This window comes from Neophocaena asiaeorientalis, unplaced genomic scaffold, assembly GCF_003031525.2.
Source record: "Neophocaena asiaeorientalis asiaeorientalis breed wild unplaced genomic scaffold, Neophocaena_asiaeorientalis_V1.1 scaffold479, whole genome shotgun sequence".
NCBI lineage: Eukaryota > Metazoa > Chordata > Mammalia > Artiodactyla > Phocoenidae > Neophocaena > Neophocaena asiaeorientalis.
In genome coordinates, this window is record NW_020173774.1 from 4,269,287 (window position 1) to 4,288,149 (window position 18,863).

At 59.3% G+C, this 18,863-nt stretch overlaps 1 protein-coding gene across 18 annotated transcripts in view; it reads left to right on the forward strand.

The window, feature by feature from the left end:
* The window catches only part of PHLDB1 (pleckstrin homology like domain family B member 1), a 45,810-nt gene that overhangs the window by 936 nt on the left and 26,011 nt on the right, over nucleotides 1-18,863 (forward strand). The window contains exons 1-7 of one of the 18 annotated variants that reach the window (XM_024751723.1): nucleotides 35-254; nucleotides 497-649; nucleotides 5,342-5,422; nucleotides 6,064-6,187; nucleotides 7,125-7,295; nucleotides 14,543-14,668; nucleotides 16,359-17,707. In XM_024751723.1, coding sequence (XP_024607491.1) covers nucleotides 5,363-5,422; nucleotides 6,064-6,187; nucleotides 7,125-7,295; nucleotides 14,543-14,668; nucleotides 16,359-17,707 — 1,830 coding nt within the window. In that variant the 5' untranslated portion in view covers nucleotides 35-254; nucleotides 497-649; nucleotides 5,342-5,362. Of the gene's footprint in view, nucleotides 1-17; nucleotides 255-496; nucleotides 650-2,151; nucleotides 2,244-4,128; nucleotides 4,234-5,341; nucleotides 5,423-6,063; nucleotides 6,188-7,124; nucleotides 7,296-11,750; nucleotides 11,866-14,185; nucleotides 14,240-14,542; nucleotides 14,669-16,358; nucleotides 17,708-18,863 lie in introns of those variants that run through there. The other 17 variants (XM_024751724.1, XM_024751725.1, XM_024751722.1 and 14 more) reach the window with 17 other exon arrangements.

An 18,863-nucleotide genomic window follows, 5' to 3' on the forward strand; every position in this document is an offset into this window, starting at 1 on the left:
CTCAGCGGGCTCCCAGGGAAAAGCAAGAGTGTCCTTCTGAGCCTGGGGCCGCGGCGGCCGAGCCAGGCGAAGGAACCAGTGTCCCCCTTTCCCCCCGAGGTAAGAACGCTCTCCCCCACTACGCCTGCGGGTCCTGCTCGCTGCGCGGCTGGGACTGGATAAGAGGAAGTCCCAGGGACCTGGAGAGAGCCCTCAGATCAGCTCTGGGCTGGAAGAGCCAGGAAGAAACCGGTAGGGGAGGAGGGGGTCCACAGGTGAGTGCGTGGGGGCGCGAGAGGCTTTGTGCGGAGTGGGCTCCGCTGCTTTCCCGAGAGCTGCTTGCTCCTGCCCTCCCGAGCCGCCGCCCGCGCCGCCGCCAGAGGGGGCCCTTGCGCTCTCCCCCCGGGGGGAACGCGGATCCTTGTCCCAAGACCCTCCTTCGGGCACCCAGACGTCTGGGTGACACTCGCGGGGTCTCGTCCGCCTGCTCCCCACACCTCCCCTCTCTCGCCGACAGAAGGACTGAGAGCCCTGCACCAGGAGCGGAGGTGTCTCCCGGGGCATCTCAGCTCCAGTCCCGGGCCGGGCCGCCTTGGCGGACAGGAAAGGGCTGCGGAGTCCGGCTTGGAAGCAGTGGTGTCCGGGAGGGACTCTTGCGTGTGTTCAGGAGGTGGGTGGCACATCTGAGGCTTCCCCGGCCCTCTCCAAGGCCCCGCGTCTTTAGGGGTCTGGGAGGCCAGAGGGGGGAAGCTGGGGGCAGTGAGTCTCCGCTCTTGCCACGCCCGCACGGTCCAGATTCGAATCCCTTGCGGAGTTCCCTGGTGCCGGGGCTGAGCCAGGTCCTCCGGGCTCCTCCGGGATACGGAAGCGCGGGCGCCCGGGGGCGGCGGGGGGCTGGGGCAGCTGGGTGGCCTAGGCGCCCGCGGACGCTTCCGCCGAGGCGGGCAAGAGGGGAGCCTGGGCCGGGAGACCGAGTGTTCCGACGGGGGACCCAGGGCGCCGGGGCGGGGCTGCATACTGGGCCCGTTAGCTCAGCCGTCCCGGAGTCTGACTCATCGAACCGGTCACACACAAAGCCAACCTCCCCACCACGTCAGGCATCCCACGCGCAGACACACTCGGCGCCCCACCCGGCATCACCCACGCACCCTTCCCACCGCACACGCCACGCGGACAGCTGCGTCTCTCTCCGCCGTGACAAGTGTGGGACCCAGCGCACACCTAGGACTCCACACACACGCCAAGCACCCGCAGCCCTCCCAGGAAGCCCACATTCACACCTGCGGCCCCTAGCGCTCACGCCCTTGCCCGGGCCCACGCACCCCGACACACGCGGCCCCGCCGTTCACACACACCCATCACGCACTCAGTCCTCACACAGGCCGACTGTTACACACGCACACCCCCCCACACACACACAAATGCTGCACACGCGGCCCCCCTCCCGCCGCCGCCCGCGGGGAGCCGGCGGTGTCTGGGGGCCGCCCCTTTCCCCCGCCGGGCAAACAAGCGGCCCCTTCTCCCCGCCCGGCCAAAGAAAGGCCGCTTGTCCGGCGTCAGCGGCGGGCGGGGCGGCCCGGCAGGCGGCCCAACACTGCGGCCTTGTCCCACCTGGCGGCCCTGGGGAGGGCGGCGAGGGGCAGCAGGGAGCCCTCCGTGCGTAAACCCAACTCAGTCCCCCGGCCTCCCCGGCCTCGGAGAGCTGCCCTTTTCCGGCACCCCACCTCCACCCCGCACACAAGTAAAATCACACCCCCGAACTACACTCTCGCCTTGTCCCGCCGCCTCCTCCAGCCCCGGCTGCCCGCCTACGGTCTCTCCCCACTCCTGGGTCCCCCGGCCTGCCCTCCGGCCCCCTCACCCATCCTCTGCCCTCAGTCTTCCCTCCCCAGCCCTCCTTTTCCCTCATCCCTCAGTCTCCCTCTTTCTTATTTCCCTCCAAATCCCTTCGTCTTCCACCCGCCCCGTCCCTCCGCAGACCCCTCGTTTTCCTTCTCCCGAAGTTCCCTCCGTCCCTGGCTTTCCCCCACGCCCTCCCCCGCCCTCGCCCGGCTCCGGCGCCCCGCCCGCTGGGCTCCCAGCCTCAGTTTCCTTCCCTTCCCGGCTCCTTCCTCCGCCGGCGGCCCTTCCTCGAGGGCGGATGTGCGCCGGACGGGCGAAGGCGGTGGCGGCGGGTCGAGAGGATCCCAGCTCTGCCCCGGAGGCCTCGGGCCACAGCCATGCGACGCCCGGGACGAGGCCTGGGCTGGCCGCCGGGGCCACAGGTGAGGCCGGAGCGGAAGCACCCGTGCGGGGGCTCCGCCGGGACCGCTTTCGCTCCGGGGCCGGCCTCGGACCTTTCTTCTGGTGCCTAATTTGGAGTCTGGACTTCCTCCAGTGCCTGTCGGTTCCAGACCTTTCCGGCCGCTCCCTGGGCCCCCACCGCCCTGGCTAAGGTGCCGAGACCCCCGAAGCGGTGACTCTGGGCGCCCCACGAGGCGCAGAGAGCTGGGGACCGGGTAGGGCTGCTGATCCCCCGTGGCCTGGATGCCCGGGCGTTCGCGCTGGGCCGAGAGGCCGGAGGGGCCGGAGCGGGGTCACCTGCCGGAGCCCCGGCGTCGCCCCACAAGGGGCCCTCCAGACACCCGGGCCTCTGCCACCCTGACCCCGAGGAGGAGCTTGGGCATCTCTGCTCGCGGTGCAGGAGGGCTACTGAGAGCCGAGGCTGACCGCGGCGCTTCCCCCAGTCCCTCCTCCCCGAGAGCTGGACTCGCACCGCAGGGGCCTTTTTTTGGCAGCGGGCGGGGCGGGGTTTCCCAGAGCGGCCGCGGAGGCCGGGCTGGGCGAGCGGGGTGGGTAATTACAGCCCCGGGTAGTGGGCAGCCCGGTGGGACGGGAGCAGGTCGGCCGGTGGGAGGCGCCCCGGAGCAGCCCGCTTGGCACTCCCGGCCGGGGGTGGGGGTGGGGTGGGAGGAGAAGGCGCCCCCGCGCCGACCCGTCCCCCACGCCCCCCCACCCCGTGGCTGCTCTCCCGGCCGCTGCGCAGCCCCTGGGTCAGAGCGCCGCCCGCGTGCTGGGACGCGCCGGTCTGGTGTACCTTTCCACTTCACCTGGATTAGGTTTCGGAGCTGGGGCCACAGCCCCGCGCCTCCCAATCTCTACATCTTTTCTTATCTTCTCTGTCTCTCCCTACACTTCTCTCCTTATCTCTCCTTCTTCTTTCACCTCCTTATTCCCTTCTCTCCTCCCCTCCAATCACTCTTGTTCCCCATCAACCTCATTCCTTTACAATCTTTATCTGCACTTGAAATCCTTGGTGTAAATAAAAGAGCACACCCACTGCCACCTCACAGAGTGATAATGACAACTTGACAGATGAAGAAATGGAAGCCCAGATAGGTGAAGTGACTTGTTCCAGATCGTGAAGCTCATACTGATAACTGGCATGTTTATAGGGCTTTGCACTTCACAGAGTGTCGTTTCACATAATACCTGAATCTCCAGACAATCACCTTTTAAAAAAACAAAAACCTAACGGTTTTATTGAGGTATGATGTTCATACCATAAAATTCACTTAATTTCAATGTACATTCAGTGATTTTTAGTATATTTACAGATCTGTGCAACCGTCATCACAAGTAAGTTTTAGAACATTTCTATCACCCCCCTCAAATCTGCCCATTTATAGTCACTCCCCGTTCCACCCCTAGCCCCAGGCAAGTAGTGGGTGTTTTTTCTTTAAATCATTATTCCAGTTTTATAGAGAATGATCTGACACTCAGAGAAGTTAAGTAACTTGTCCAAGATCTCCCAGCTAATAAATAATAAAGTCAGGATTAAAATTTAAGGCTCTAAAAAATAAAATAATAAAATAAAATTTAAGGCTCTTGTACCCCAGTCTAAAGCTCTTTCCACTAAGTGATGATGCCTTTCCTTCATCATTGTTTATCGTTTTGTTTTTCTTACCCCCTCTTTTATATAAACTCTCCATCCCCAACCCACTCTCTTGCCTCTCCTCCCTCAGAGAATGCTGAGGGATTTCCCTGAGTACAGCAGTCTCTGTCCCTGGAAATTCTTCCCCCTGGCCAGGTCTCCTGGGGAGGTGCCAGGCCACCTTGAGCTTTGGTGTAGGTTAATGGCCTTTGCCTTCCCTCTCTTCCCAGGCAGACTTGGGGCGGGCCCCAGGCCCTGTTCCAGCCTCTCTTCCGCCAGCTTGGGTGGAAATGGTGACGGAGACGAAGCAGTCCAGGTCCGGAAGGGTGGAAGCTGGGAGGGTAAAATTAGTAACTATGGCTAAGGCCTTTGGGCCCCACTGCCAGGGTCAGACATTACTTGGAATGCTGGCTCCTCCCCCGACTTCTTCTCCAAGTCCCTTGGAAGATGGCTGGAAGAGAAAGTGGAGGGGCACCCTGCTTTCCTACGTCTCCCTCCCTACATTCAGTTACACTCTTTTCAACTTCCCCAGAAACATTGTTCAGCAGCAGGTGAACCTTAGCAAGTTGGCCAAGGATGGGCATGTAGGTACATATTAGTGCACAAAGGTCCTTCCTCAGAGTTTGCAGGTACCAAAACTGTGAGCCAGGGAGAAAGGGATGAGTGAGGAAGAGTTCAGGGTCTGGCTCTGGAATCTATCAGTATTTTACCTCTGGTTCTAAGGACCTCAGCTTCCTACAGCACCAAATCAGGTGAAGATCCCCAGAGTGCTATATTCCCAGTGCTAGTCACCATGGAGGGTTTCTATTTTTTTGCTGACTGTTTGGGGGTAAGGTTGCTTTCCGGGGAAGAGAGGGTGCAGGAATTGAGACAAAGAGATGGCAGGAATAGTTGTGTTTTTCCCGTGTGTCTCCTTTAAGAAAACATCCTTCTGAGACCCCTGGGAAAAGAGACAAAGGGAGAAGAAGGAGAGGGAAAGGCTGTGGGAGGGAGCTCCTGCTCAGCCCTGCCACCCACCTGGGGCCCCCTGTCTACCAGTGTCCCTGGAGGGGCTTCCTTGGACTTGCTTCTCCCGCTAAGGTAGATTTCCCCCACCCTGCTTACGGCTCCAGTTGTGTGAGGGTCCTCAGCTGCCAAGGCCTGAGTCCTGGGTGTCGGAGGCAAGAAAGTACAGCAGTACAGGTTGGGCCCTATAGGACTTTTTGGGCTTCCTGTGTGTGGCAAGGGCCAGGACCGGTGTGGTGTGGTATCCACGCCACAGCTGAAGAGGCGGCATCACCTTCCCTCAGGAAGCTCCTGAGCTGCCTCGACTTCTCCCTTAGCAGGAGCATGCTGGAAACCACGGTGACACAGGCCTGCCCCTTCCCTGAGAACCTTGCTACAGAGCCTACTCCTCGCCCTTTTCTACCCTGGCCTCCCCACCTCACCTGTTTTCTGCTGTGTCCGCAGGAGCTCTGGAGCCCCAGGACAATGGACACTATCAATAGGAACCAAGTGGGCCCTGGAAGCAAGACCCCAGCTATGGTGCAGGTGAGTGTGGTTGGGGGCGGGGCAAGCGGGCTGTTGGTGAGGATGTGCTGACTCCTCTACCTACCTGTGGTCGCAGCCCAAGGATGACAGCGGTACTACCTCTGCTCTTCCCCAGGTCCCAAGCCTATTAACAGCTAAGTCTTTAGCTGAATTAGGTTAATTGGTTCACCCAGAAAATACCCTTTGAAAGTCAGGAAGTGTTTTACAGATTGACCCTGAGCTGTATCTCTCTCCTCGATCCAGGCCCTGCCCTCTCTTGTAATTTAGTTTAACAGGGGCAAACAATGGCCAAGTGGATTGCCACGGACAGGTCTACAGGGACAAGTCTTGATCGGTCCCCCTCTACCAGTACCCCCTCCTCTTACCAAACACTTCCCCACTCCCCTTTCTCCTGTTTCTGTCCTAACAGACAAAAGGGGCAGTTAAACCAAGACTTGAGATAAATCCAGTGGGACGAGTTAGTGGCCTAGATTCAGATCTAATTACAATTTAGTGGAATACCGCTCTGTGCAAGGTTTTGCACTACACCCTCAGAGCCCTTTGGAGAGCGCAGGCGCTGGAGCAAGTGCTGGTGTGAGGACGGGGACTAGGGTGGTAAGGTGCCGGCCAGGATGCTTATCCGCCACCTCCACTACCTGCAGAGAGGACCCTTGGACCTGATCGAAACAGGCAAAGGGCTGAAAGTGCAAACGGACAAACCCCATCTGGTGAGCCTGGGCAGTGGGCGGCTCAGCACGGCCATCACTCTTCTGCCGCTGGAGGAAGGTGAGTCTGGGGGGCATCTGACCTGCCACCCCTCCATCCCCATAGACATTCCTGCCCTGGGATCCTGGCATGTGCTGGGGCCCTCTTGATACCTGCTGGCAGTGTTCACCTCCCCCAGATGGGAGGCCGTGCCACCTACCCCACCAGTTTGCTTCCCTTGTCTCTGCCTGCCCAGACTAATCTGCCTCCATGACTGGGATTAAAGATCAGCTTAGAAATCAGGAGGAGAGCACTGAAACAGGAGAGCACATGGCTCTTGGCAACCACTGTGGCCAAGAAGAAAGGGGGCCCCCTCCAGGGCAGTGCCTGACATGGGAGAAGGTGCTGGTGGAGATGGAGAGATGGCAGTGGGGGCAGACCTCCTAGTTAGGCCCTGGCACAGCCCCTTCCACCTTGCGGCTTCTGCCCTTCCTCTCTACTCTCGAGGTTGCACTTGTTGCCTGGGTGATACTACATTCCCCACATTCTCCAAATACCGGTCCCAGGGGCTCTGCCAGGGGGTGGGGCTGTGCCTGCGGAAGCCCGGGGAGAGTTGAACTGAAGAGACGGGAGTGAGGGAGGGCAAGGGTTGCCGGTGGCAGAAGGGAGGGAGAGAAGAAGGAGGCTGAGAGAGTTTGAGGAAAAGATGGGGGAGAATGGGGAAGGAGAAAAAGGTCTTAGGGAGGGAGGACTGGGGGGACAAAGGGAAGGTCTGCAGAAAAGTCCCCCTTCCCTACTCTATCTGTGGATCCACTGTGCCCTTCGGGCCTTCATCTCTGGGTCTGAGAAGAGCTTCTACCCCTTACTGTCTCTACCAGGCTCAGGGGCCCCAAAGGTGTGGCCCGTGATTCTCCCTGGAGTAGGAGGTGGCAGTAGATTTCCAGTGTGGCCCTCCTTGCCCCTCTCTGCCAGCTCAGCCTGCACTACCCCTCTGACTCAGTTTGCCTCCTGTCTTCAGGGAGGACAGTGATTGGCTCTGCAGCCAGGGACATCTCACTGCAGGGTCCAGGCCTGGCTCCAGAGCACTGCTACATCGAGAACCTGCGGGGCACCCTCACCCTCTACCCCTGCGGCAATGCCTGCACTATTGATGGGCTCCTGGTCCGGCAGCCCACCCGACTCACTCAGGGTAAGTTCTGACAGCCCCGAACCTAGGGAGCTGTTTAAAAGCTTGTGCGTGACAGGTGCAGGGGAAGCCTGCTGTGTTGGTTGCCATGGTAACCGCCTGAGTGGCCAAGTTGGGGGTGGGGTGCTCAGGTGCATCTGGATCGGGTGCATTTCGAAACCCCTCCAGCATCCAGACTTGTCTTCAACCTGCTTTTCTCTGGTCGCCCCCACCCTGCCACCGTGGGGAGAGAAGAGGGCCTGCTTCCTGCTCTCAGAGGGCACGGGGAGTGGTGCAGTGGTCACTCGTGGTCGTTAGGGGAGAGCAGTTGGAGCAGCAGTGAGGGGAAAGTGGCACATGGCTCCATGATGCCAAGAGGGAGTTGTTCTGAAAGGCTGTTGAAGCTGGGGAGCTGTTGAGGACAATGGCGATGGGACAAGGGCAAAATCTGATGGCAAAATCTGAGGACACGCTCACTCCTGTTAAAACACTGTTGACAGTAGCTTTTGGGTCATGAATATGGTTACCACCCTGTTTCCCAAAGCAACAGGCCATTCCGTTGTGTAAGGGAGCTCTAAAAACTGGGCCTCCGGTTACTATGGTGACCAGGCAGGTAAGGGGTTGGCCAGGTAGCACTCTGATAAACCAGGTGTGTTTGCCCTGGACATCAATGTATACATATTAGGGGGATGACAAAAGTGGATTTGGGTGGGGGGTAGAGGATGGAGCTTTGGACTAAGCCTGGCTCTAAGTAGGAGGACCCATGTCCTGGCAGTGTTTTCTTGGGACTCTTACCTCTTAATGGCTGGAAGCTCCTTTGCAGTGGAAATCCCACCCACTCCACTGTTTCCCTCTCTCCTTCTCTTCACACCTCTTGGGGTCTCTCCCTCCAGGGCTGACCCAGGAGACCCAACCTTCCTGCCTTTGGGAGTGTCAGGGGGACAACAGACTCCAGGGAGATAGGTCTGCCAGGAACAGCAGCAAGCAGGCCCTCATCTCCTCCAGGGCTTCTCTGACTCCAGATAAGAGGAGGAACCCCCATAAATTGAGCCTTTGGCTGTGATGCCATCTGGCTCCTGACCGTACTCTTCCATCTCAAAGAGAGCATCTTCCCCAAGATTTGGGTACGTGGAAGTGAGATAGTAGAACAGCAAGGAGAGGCAGAGGCAGAGTTCAAAGAAGGCTGGAGAAGGAGCCCAGCCCCAAATCCCTCACGTTCATGAGCAATAATTTTCTTCCCCTGTGCGTTGTGAGCAGGGTGGAGGAACCGATGCTCTGTAGGCCTCTCTTGCCTGGTCTTCCCAGGGCAGCATTTAGCTCCCTGAGAAGAGGGAGGGCCTGGGCCAAGATGGAATTCTTAGGCATTTCCTGTGGCCCAAGTGACCCTCAACTCTTGCCCAGCCAAAAGCCCACCCTGCCAACTATGTACCCTCCCACTCTCTCCTGACCCTAAACCCCCTTCCCTTTCACTCCCTTCCACCCCCATAGCTGCCTTGTCTAGGCTCGCCTGTCTCAGAAGCTTGGCAGCCTGGGGAGGGGTAGGCAGAGGCACAAAGGAACGGGTGTTCTTCTCCCCAGCACTACCCCTCCCCTGGGCTCCAGGAGCTGAGGGTTTCCTTGTCTCATCTCTGGAGCAAGGCACCAAGCCCAGCCCTGCCTGGCCCCACTCCGGACATTCTTGGGAGCGCGTTTCCCTGGAAACTGGGTGGCTCGGGGGTGCATGTGCTATCTCTATGTGTCTGTGTAACTGGAGTGTGTTTATGTATCTCCGGATGTGTTTGTGCCTCTGGGCTTGTGTATCTTTGTGTTTGTGTCTTTCCTTGTGTTTATGGATCAGAGTGTTCAAGTTGGGGGCAGGGGTGAACTCAGGGCTGATGGTAACGAAGTGTCCGTGTGTGCGCCTGTGAGGATATGAGAACTCACTGGCCACGTGCCTATCTGTGGGCATATATGCAAGAGGATCATTTTCCCTGTCTTGTTTCCCCGATCCAGCCTTGTAGGGGGGACCCCCCTCTTTGAAAAACAGAGGGCTACCCTAGAAATAACAAGGAGCCCTCTCTGGCTGGGCCGGGCTTTGGATGCATCATTCTGGGCACTGGGCCCAGCCATAGGCAATTGGAGAGGCACACGTCATCACGATCAGGGTGGCAGTGACAGGCTCTTCCAGCAGGAATATGCCTGGCCAGGGGGTGGGGGGAAGCAGGCAGAAAACAGATGCCAACCTTTAGCTAGAGCTGTGGACATGGGGGCCAGGAAGATCCCGCTTTCAGTCCTATCCCCGGGTATCCTGGGACATCCCACGCTGCCCTCTCTCTACAGAACAAGAGGTGGAGCTAGGAAGAGGACCAAGGAAATGAGGAGGAATATCATATCTGGGTCTAGGCTGTCCCGCCCCGAGACCACATCGCCAGACCACATGAAAGATCTGGGAGGGGACCAAGTAGGGAAGGGCCCGGAAAGCCATGAAGCTCAGGGACCAGGCTGTCTAGACAGAAGGTCCTCATCCTCTCCCAGCATTCACTGCCAGCCCTCCGTTGGAGTCTCCTTCACTCCCCAAGCGCCTCCTTGGTGGGCAGGGGCTTCTCTGAGGGCCAGCAGGGGAGGCTCCCTGGAATGTGGCTGGTGAGCCAGGATTCCTGAGTTATCCAGCTGCCTCCCTCTGGGATCCAGGACACTGAGCCTCTTCCTCTTCCACCCAGCTGTCAGTTATTCCTTCTGTAAAATGGGAGTGACGCTTCCAACTGTCCTCTGTTATAAGACTGATAAAGATCTTGACTAATAAAGCTCAAAGGAAGGAGAGAAAAAGCAAGTGCTCCTAGCTCCCCACTTCTTTGTGTCTGCCTCCTGCCCCATTTCTCCCTGGCGGTCTCCTCTGTGTCTCTGGGTCTGTCCAGCTGCGGCCGTCACAGTTTCCAGACTGATGCATCACATTTCCTGAGGAGATTTTTTTTTTTAAACCCTCCCCCTATTTTGCATTTGACCCTATATGGTTTTCCTTTTTCCTTCAGAAGGGGAGTAAGCTGTATGTGAGTGTGTGAGCGTGTGTGTGTGTGTGTGTGTGTGTGTGTGTGTGTGTGTGTGTGTGTGTGTAGTATGGCTGGGTGGGTAGGAGTTCAGTGAGGGTGGAAAAATTGTTTGACTGTTTCTCTAAGGAGGTTGACTTTTGACTTCAGAGTCTCTCTGGGGACTGAGTGAAAGGCTATCTGTGCCTGAGTGAGGGTATAACCAAGAGAGGGGCTGGTGCCTGAGGGGTGGTATGTTTGAGATAAATGTGTGTGAGAGACAGGATGTGTTTAACTGGGGTGTCTGTGTGACTCAGAGTATGCACAGCCAAGTGGTGTCTGTGTGACTGAGGTGTTGGTGTGTACCTGGGAGAAAGTGTGTGGGGCTATGTGAGCTCTGAGCATACAGAAGACATCTGAGAGAACACAGTGTGTCCCTTAAGGTTCTGGTGTCCAGAGGCCAGTCCCTGGAATGAGAGGAACTTTCTGGGACCCAGGCTGGGTGGTAGGTACTTGCCTGGCCCAGAACCTCAGCCTGGTCCTGGGGGCTCCAGAGGCGGTTTTTTCCAGATGGGAAAAAACTGTGGTTCCAGATGGGAAGGGTACCTCCTTGGGGTGAAAGAGCTCTTTGCGGGGCTAGCACGACTGGTGGTTGTGGTTAGAAGGAGGTGGGTTGGCTTCTGGAGCCCCAGGGAAGTGGGCTGGCTTGGAAGAGGCCGTGCCTTGGTCCAGTGTGGGTCATGGGGCGAGGTGAACTGCTGGGAGGGTGGGGGTAAGGGGGGCAAAGGAGGAGGTGTTTAGGGTGGAGACAGGGGCCGGGCTCAGTGGTGCGCACGCTGCACACAGCACTGCCTTGGCCTGCACTTGTCATGGTGGCAGACTGAGGGCCAGAGCTGGACCCAGTGACTTAGCTGGATTACCAGGAGTTTCACTCTTCTCTCTAATATATGGAGCCATGGACTGTCAGAGCTTAACCTCTGCTGTCATCAAGCCAGCCTCCTCACTCTGTTGATAAGGAACCCGAGGCCAGAGGGTGTGACTGGCCCAAAGTGACCAGCCAGGGGCTGGGCCGGCCCCCTCCTAGGCCTCTGGTGGCTTCTGGCCACAGAGGGGTCTCAGTGAGACCCCAATTCCCCTCACTTCTGCCTCCTGGCTCTTCACCCTCTGGCCTTTGTATCTACCTCTCACCTTTCCTTCTCTCTGTCATCTCCCTGGAACCTTTCCTCCTTGCCCCACTTCTACTCCTGACCCGGGCTCAGGACTTCTGAGCTGGCTCCCTCCCCGCATCTCCCCCGCCCCGCCCCGCCCCGCCCTCTCCATCCCGCTCCCCTCTCCTCTCCTCTCCTCCATCACTTCCTCTTCCCCTCCTCCTCTCCTTTGTCCCTCCCTCCCGGGCTCCCTTCCCCCGCCGCCAGTGGCCGGCCCGCCCCTCCCCGGGCATTGGTGGCTGCTGGCTGCCTCGCCGCTCGCTGCTCCGAGCCCGGAGCCGGCGGCGCGGGAGGTCGGCCCGCCTCTTCAAAGGCCCGGGGCGGGCCGGGGACCTGGAAGGCTCGAGTAGCAGGGGCGAGCGGTCCGGAGGTCCGGATTCGGTGGTGAGTCCTCAGCCCCCGGCGGCCGCAGCCCCGGCAGCCGGGCGCGGAGCAGCTCGGGCTGGGAGGGGCGTGGAGGGGGTGGGGAAGCGTGCGAGGAGGGGGATCGGGTCCCTGGCCCCGCTTGGGAGCTTGAGGCCGTGAGGCTCGATCGTGTGTGTGAGCCCTGAACATATCTAAGTGGGGCGCCTGGGCTCGGGGCCACTCCTCAGCGGGGCAGACTTCATTTTCCCCAGCACTAGATGGTCCCCTCCGTGGGACCTGCCTCTCTACGGGGTTGAGGGGTCCTGGTTAGGATGAGCGGAGCCTGTGTTACGGCTCAGAGGGGTCTCGGATGGAAGGAGCCAAGGCCCCTCCTCCCATCTTCCCTTCGCCCCAGCCGCCTTTTGGCCAGTTCATTCTATTTGTGTGGCCAGCAGGGCAGTGACTGTCGCTCTGAGTGTGAGGCTGTCTGCCTATATCTGTGTGTCTGTGTGTTTCTGAGTGTGTATGTGTGTGAGGCGGGATGAGAGTGTGTTTGTGTGTAGTGTTTCCCCCCTGCATCTCTCAGAGATAGGATCCACCCTCTCTTTTGCCCCGTTTTTTTTTCCTCCAGATGTGCACCCCCCTGCACGCAGCTGGGCCCTGCGCCCCTTTGGGGAGGAGGGGCACAACCACAACTTTGCCTGGATGAGAAGGGGTTCTTGGGTTTCGTGAGTGGGCTGACCTTTGGAGGTGTGGGGCAGGAGTGGGCAGAGAGGAGGTTTCTTCCCAGAAATAGGCTTGCCAGGCTCCTGGGGGCATGGGACCAGAGTTGGGGCCATGCCTGGGGCCCCTGAGTGCAAATAGAAAGTTAATTTGGGCAGGAGCTGAGCTGCAGTCAGTCCCGCTGCCCTCCTGCCCGCTCTATTAATACAGACCCAGCTCTGCTGCCTGGCATCACCTATTTATAGCCCCAGAGGCAGCATAGCCACACCCCTTGTATAGAGGAGGGTGAGGGGCAGGGAACTCACAGCTATAGGGGCCAGGGCCGGGTCCATAGGTGCCCACAGCCTCCTTGGGTGGGCCTGGCATTGATGGGCTGGAATCCACCCAGACTCCCCACCTCCTTCCCAGTCTGGACTATGTGGTCAGGCTTCTGATCTGCCCCGCCCCCCCCTCCCTGCCCCCGATCAACCTAGGGTTGAGTGGGCCTGTCTAGACCCTGCAAACTCATCATTAATTAGCTTGTTAAATGGCTGAAAGGAGGGGGCGGGGAATGCAGGGTTCTTTCTGAAACAGCTGTGGCTGTAATTAGGTGGACAGTGTGGCTGGCTCTTATTTATTCCGGTTATGATTACTCTGTGATCAGCGCCTCTGATTGGTGGCTTGGCAGGGAAGGCTCCCTCCTTTCCTAACCACCCATCAGCCTTTAGAATTGTTGGTGCCTGCCTGGGAGGGCCCGTGGGTTTGCCAGAGAAGTGGGTGGTTTTGTCTACTATGTTGTCTGCTATGGGCTTCTCGGCCTGCTGGCCCCCGATCCGTGGCAATGCCCAGGGCCCCCCAACAGGCTCCTGAGCGCCTCAGTGGGCGGCCAAGGTACCCACGTGGCCTGGGATGCCCCATGCCCTTGTGGCCTGCCTGAGCTGAACTGTCTCAGCGTCCAGGAATGTAGACTTCCCTGCCAGTCTTAGCTCAGACTGGCATGAAGCTTGGGGTGCCAAGTGGCACCAGATAGGGTAGAGAGGAGCCTGGGGCCAGGGGCCAAGGGCATGGACAAATTGGAAGAGTGGGTGGTAGAGACCACCAGGTCTCTGGCGTCTCCCAACAGAGCATCTTGTGCAGAAGCCCTCTAGCACCTGGTGTGGCCGGGAGGAGGAGTTCTGCCAGACAGGCTTAGGTGCGGTGGGCACACCTGTCACCGTGCACACTCCCGGTGCCCCTGGCTACATTTTCTGGCTCCCACATGCCCTCCCCCCTCCATGCACTCACACTTCATGGGCAGGACTGGGCTTGTGTCTACTGCCTGGGAATGTGCTTGGTTGAGGCTGGGCCCACTGGCCTAGGCTTGGCTGCATTCCAGGGGAGACCAAGGAGCAGGACGATGTCAGGCCAGAGAGCGCTTTGACAGAAGGAGAAGGAGGGTAGCAGTCGCTCCCGGCTGTCAGAAAGGGTGGCAGCTCTCTTAAGGAAGCGAATTCTGGTCCCCGCAGGGGCATCTGCCTGATCCATGGTGTTTCCCTGTCCCCCATCTCAGAGCTTTTTTGTGATCCTGGAAGTTGCTGCCTCTCAAACTGACCCTTCCACCCAAGTGGCAGATAGATGGATCTTGATGGGAGGCACATGGGTGTCTGTGTTCTCTGGAGAGCCTTCTCCACTTACAGAGCACTGGCATACACTGTCTTTCTAACTCTGCAAGGTCAGTGGTTTTGTCCTCATTTTTCTGATGAGAGAACTAGACTCAAGGAGGTGAAGTGACTTTACCTGAAGATCTCACAGGTAGTCTGAAGGAAATTTGGGACTAGGACTTACAAACCAGAGCTCTTTCCCCTCGGCCCTGTGCTGTGGAGCTGGGCACGGGGGGAGTCAGATTTGGAGCAAGTGGATGCCGCTGAGTGCAGGTGGGGATGACTCTTCGGAGCCTGGGCTGAGCCTGCTGGTGCTGCGGGGTGGGGGCTGCCTCAGCTCTGCCTGCCCTTCCGAGTGTTTGGTTTCTCCGCAGGCTGCATGTTGTGCCTGGGTCAGTCCACCTTCCTCCGCTTTAACCACCCGGCTGAAGCCAAGTGGATGAAGAGCATGATTCCGGCAGGGGGCCGGGCCCCTGGACCCCCCTACAGTCCTGGCCCGGGTAGGTACCCACTTGGGGCACGTGGCTAGTGTGGTGGCACCCCGTGGACAGTCCTCCTCCTTGCCCACTCCAGCCGCACTTGCAGTGTCAGGGCAGGACAATACCCATGATCTGGGCTTGCTGCCACCTGCCATGGGCCACTGGTGGAGAGTGCCAGGCAGTCTGACCACTGGAAGAGATCCAAGAAGCGCTGCTTGGCTGGCATTGGGGAATCATGTGCCTGAGGGATGGGGGGCTGTGCCGGCCTGTGTCCCACTGCCCTGGAAGGTGCCACCTTGGTGTGTGGGACCCTGACCCTCTTATGTCACTACCAGGGAGCCTCACCCTTGAGGGTGGCCTGTGGGGGCAGAAGGAAGCATCCAGTTGAACTGCTGTAAGCTCTGGGGCGGGGAGGGGGGCGGGTCCCACCTGCTTGTGATCATGTCTTTGGGCCCTGCCCCACCCCCAGGCCATGCCATGCCAGCTGGTGTCTCAGTGGAGCAGCTGCAGTTTGTGTGTGAATTATTGATCCCCAGAGGAGAGTTGGGTGATTGTCCCAGGGAGCCAGCACAGCCCCCCTCAGCCCAGCTGCCTAGGGGGCTGGGTGCAGATCAGGAGGCTGCCTATAGGCCTGCCACCCCAGACTTTGCACGGGTATTCAGATGGCTGTAGGATGACAGGTCTCAGCGTGCTACTGGGACAGGTGGACATGTGTGTCAGGTGCACCTAGCAGGGTGGCATCAGTGGCTTCAGTGGATCATTTGGGGGTCTGAGGAAAGATGGGTGGTCCCTGGGATCACCAGTATCCACGGCAACCCCTCTGCCTTTGGTCCCACACAGTCCCCATAATTTTGGACCCAGACTCAGTCTTGCAAAGCCTTTTTCTTCTCCTTCCTAGGCCCTTGGAGGCTCAGAAGCTTGGGTTCCCAGTCCACTCCCTGGGTAGCTTTACCCTGCTCCCACCCTGGCCTTGTCATGCCACTCCCTCAGCTGTTTGGGGCAGTGGTTTCAGAGACTCCTGGTTGGTTGACAAGGGCTGGGGCAGGGCAAAGGCAGGCTCTTGCTGGCATGGCTTAACGGGCTAATTGGAGGCACTGAGCTGCACCTAGTTGCTGCCCAGCCTGGCTTCCAGGAACTGGCCTTTAGGGCCAGGCCCCTCCCTTGCCTCTGACTGGAGAAAGTGGTGCTGCACGCAGCCCTCGCCCAGCCCTGGAGGATTTGTGTGTGTGTTTTCCTGGGTCTCGGCTGCTGTGTTGGGAGGCCCTTATGTCCTGTTGGACTGGGACCACGTCCTCCCCGGAACTTCTGGCCCGCTCCCCAGCGTGCCCCCATGCCCTTTGCAGAAGGTCCACCTGCCCTTCCTGAATTGGAGCTTGAGGAGGTTGAGGAAACCAAGGCAGGGAGGAACCTAGTCTTAGGGTGAGTGCCTGGCCGTGTTGCCGACTCTGTCCTAAGTCATAAAATGTCCGAGCCAGGAGAGCCCTCTTCCTTCACAGACGGCAAAACCAAGGGCAAGTGACTTGGGGAAGTTGCACAGCAGGTTAGTGGCGGAGCTGGCGCTGGGACCCAGATCTGCTGGCTGCTTCTCCAGAGCCTTTCCAGCCCTGTTCTGCTGGCAGGACATGGGAGTGCTCGCTCTTGGGCATATGCAGCTCCCTAGGGCCTAGGAGATGCAGACCAGGTCCTGAGGCCTCTTTGCGTTTTCCTTCAGCAGAATCACAAAGCTTGGTGAACGGGAACCACACCCCACAGCCTGCAACCCAGGGACCCTCAGCCTGTGGCAGCCACAGTTCCCTGGTGAGCTCTATTGAGAAGGACCTGCAGGAGATCATGGACTCACTGGTGCTCGAGGAGCCTGGAGCTGCTGGCAAGAAGCCTGCCGCCACTTCCCCACTGTCACCGATGGCCAATGGTGGCCGCTACCTGCTGTCCCCCCCGACCAGCCCTGGTGCCATGTCCGTGGGCTCCAGCTATGAGAACACCTCTCCAGCCTTCTCTCCGCTCTCCTCACCAGCCAGCAGTGGAAGCTGTGCCAGCCACTCCCCCAGTGGGCAGGAACCAGCCCCTTCCATGCCCCCCCTGGTGCCTGCCCGGTCCTCTAGCTACCATTTGGCCCTGCAGCCCTCACAGTCCCGACCCAGTGGTGCTCGCCCCTCTGAGAGCCCCCGGCTGGGCAGGAAGGGGGGTCACGAGAGGCCGCCCAGCCCTGGCCTCCGAGGTCTGCGGACAGACAGCCCTGCAGCCACTGTCTTGGCAGTGGCCTGCAGAGCCACCGAGAGCCCCCGGGCGGGGGGGCAGTTGCCCCTGGTGGCGATTGGCCTGAGTGAATACCAGGCTTCCGGTGCCCGTGGCCAACCCGCCAGCATTCCTGGCAGCCCCAAGTTCCAGCCACCAGTCCCTGCTCCTCGAAACAAGATTGGCACGCTCCAGGACCGCCCTCCCAGCCCTTTCCGGGAGCTGCCGGGCACTGAGCGGGTGTTGACAACCAGCCCCTCACGCCAGCTGGTGGGCCGAACATTTTCCGATGGGTCCGCTACCCGCACCCTGCAACCTCCCGAGAGCCCCCGCCTAGGCCGGCGGGGTCTGGACAGTATGAGAGAACTGCCTCCCTTGAGCCCATCTCTGTCCCGAAGGGCTCTCTCCCCCATGCCCGCCCGGACCACCCCAGATCCCAAACTAACCAGGGAAGTGGCAGAGAGTCCCCGACCCCGGCGCTGGGCAGCCCATGGGGCTTCACCAGAGGACTTCTCCGTGACACTGGGGGCGCGGGGCCGTAGGACACGGAGCCCCTCACCCACACTAGGGGAGTCCCTGGCACCCCGCAAGGGCAGCTTCAGTGGCAGGCTGAGCCCGGCTTATAGTCTGGGCTCGTTGACTGGGGCTTCACCCCACCAGAGCCCCCGTGCCCAGAGGAAGCTCTCCAGCGGGGACTTGCGGGTGCCTGTCACTCGGGAGCGGAAAAATAGCATCACAGAGATCAGTGACAACGAGGATGACCTCCTGGAGTACCACCGGCGGCAGCGCCAAGAGCGGCTTCGGGAGCAGGAGATGGAGAGGCTGGTGAGCGGATGCCAGGGAGGCTGCTGGCATCCATGACAGGGGCTCTGCCAGGGTGTGGGTGGGCCAGCTGGCAGGGAGGGAGGGGCCCGTGGACAGGGCCTGGGCTTCCCAAGCTTCTCCACTTCCGGGATACACCGTAGTGACCAGTATCTCAAGGCTCTGGTGCCCTGAACAAGAACTTTCTTTGAGGTCTCTAAGGCCTTATTTCAAATTCATGCTCACTTTGCATTTATTCCATAACACAATGTTTGTTTTCATGTATAAAAGAAGTTTCACATTATGTACCTGAACACAATGAAGCTCTAGGAAAACATACCACATTTATGATGAAGCTTTGTACGTCTCAGTTTGAGAAGCAGGTCTTAGTGATTAGAAGGCTGAAGCCCAGAGAGGGGAATGGGTTTCTGCAAGGTCACACAGCAAGTTCTGGCAGAGCTGGAACTGGAACCCACGTCTCCTGTCTCTCCAAGGCTTATTCTTTAGAAAAGCCTCTGGTCCTTCTTTCTTGCTTCTCTTTGGCCTCTATAAATGGGTGGGAGCTGCTCATCCTGGTCCATGCTGGATCGTCTGGAAATGGGGGTGGCAGGGGGAGAAGAAGAGAACAGGATGGGCAGCCCCTGGCTGATCCAGGTCAGTCTGTGTGATAGTAATTACGTGTGCTGGTGTGTGTGCATGCACACACGTGTGGGTGCCTTTGGGGGCTGGGTGTGGTTCTGGGCAGCTGTCCTGGAGATGGCATCTGAGCTGGGTGGGGGCTGGGATTCCCCAGATAGAGCAGGGAGCTTGAGGGGCGCTGGCTGGTGTGTCCACGCTGTAGCATGTGCACAGGAAAATAGATTCTGCCCTCTTTCCCTTGCGAGCAGAAGAACGGGGTTCCTGGGGGCCCAGGGACACTAGGATTGGTTTGAGGAGGAGAATCGGAACTGAGGAGGTTTGCCTGGAGCCCTTTCAGAAGAGGTTGGGACAGCTTTGGGTGAGGTGAGGGTGTGGGACTTTGTGTCTGTGTTGGGTCCGGGATGGATGAGGCAGGACCCCCAGTCTTCTAAGTTATTATATCTTCTGTTTTTGCCTGGCCTAGACAAGAGTGCTTGCCCCCCCGCCGGGGTCTCATCCTGGAGAGGGGGCAGTGAAGCTGGCACAGAGAGAGTGGTGGGGG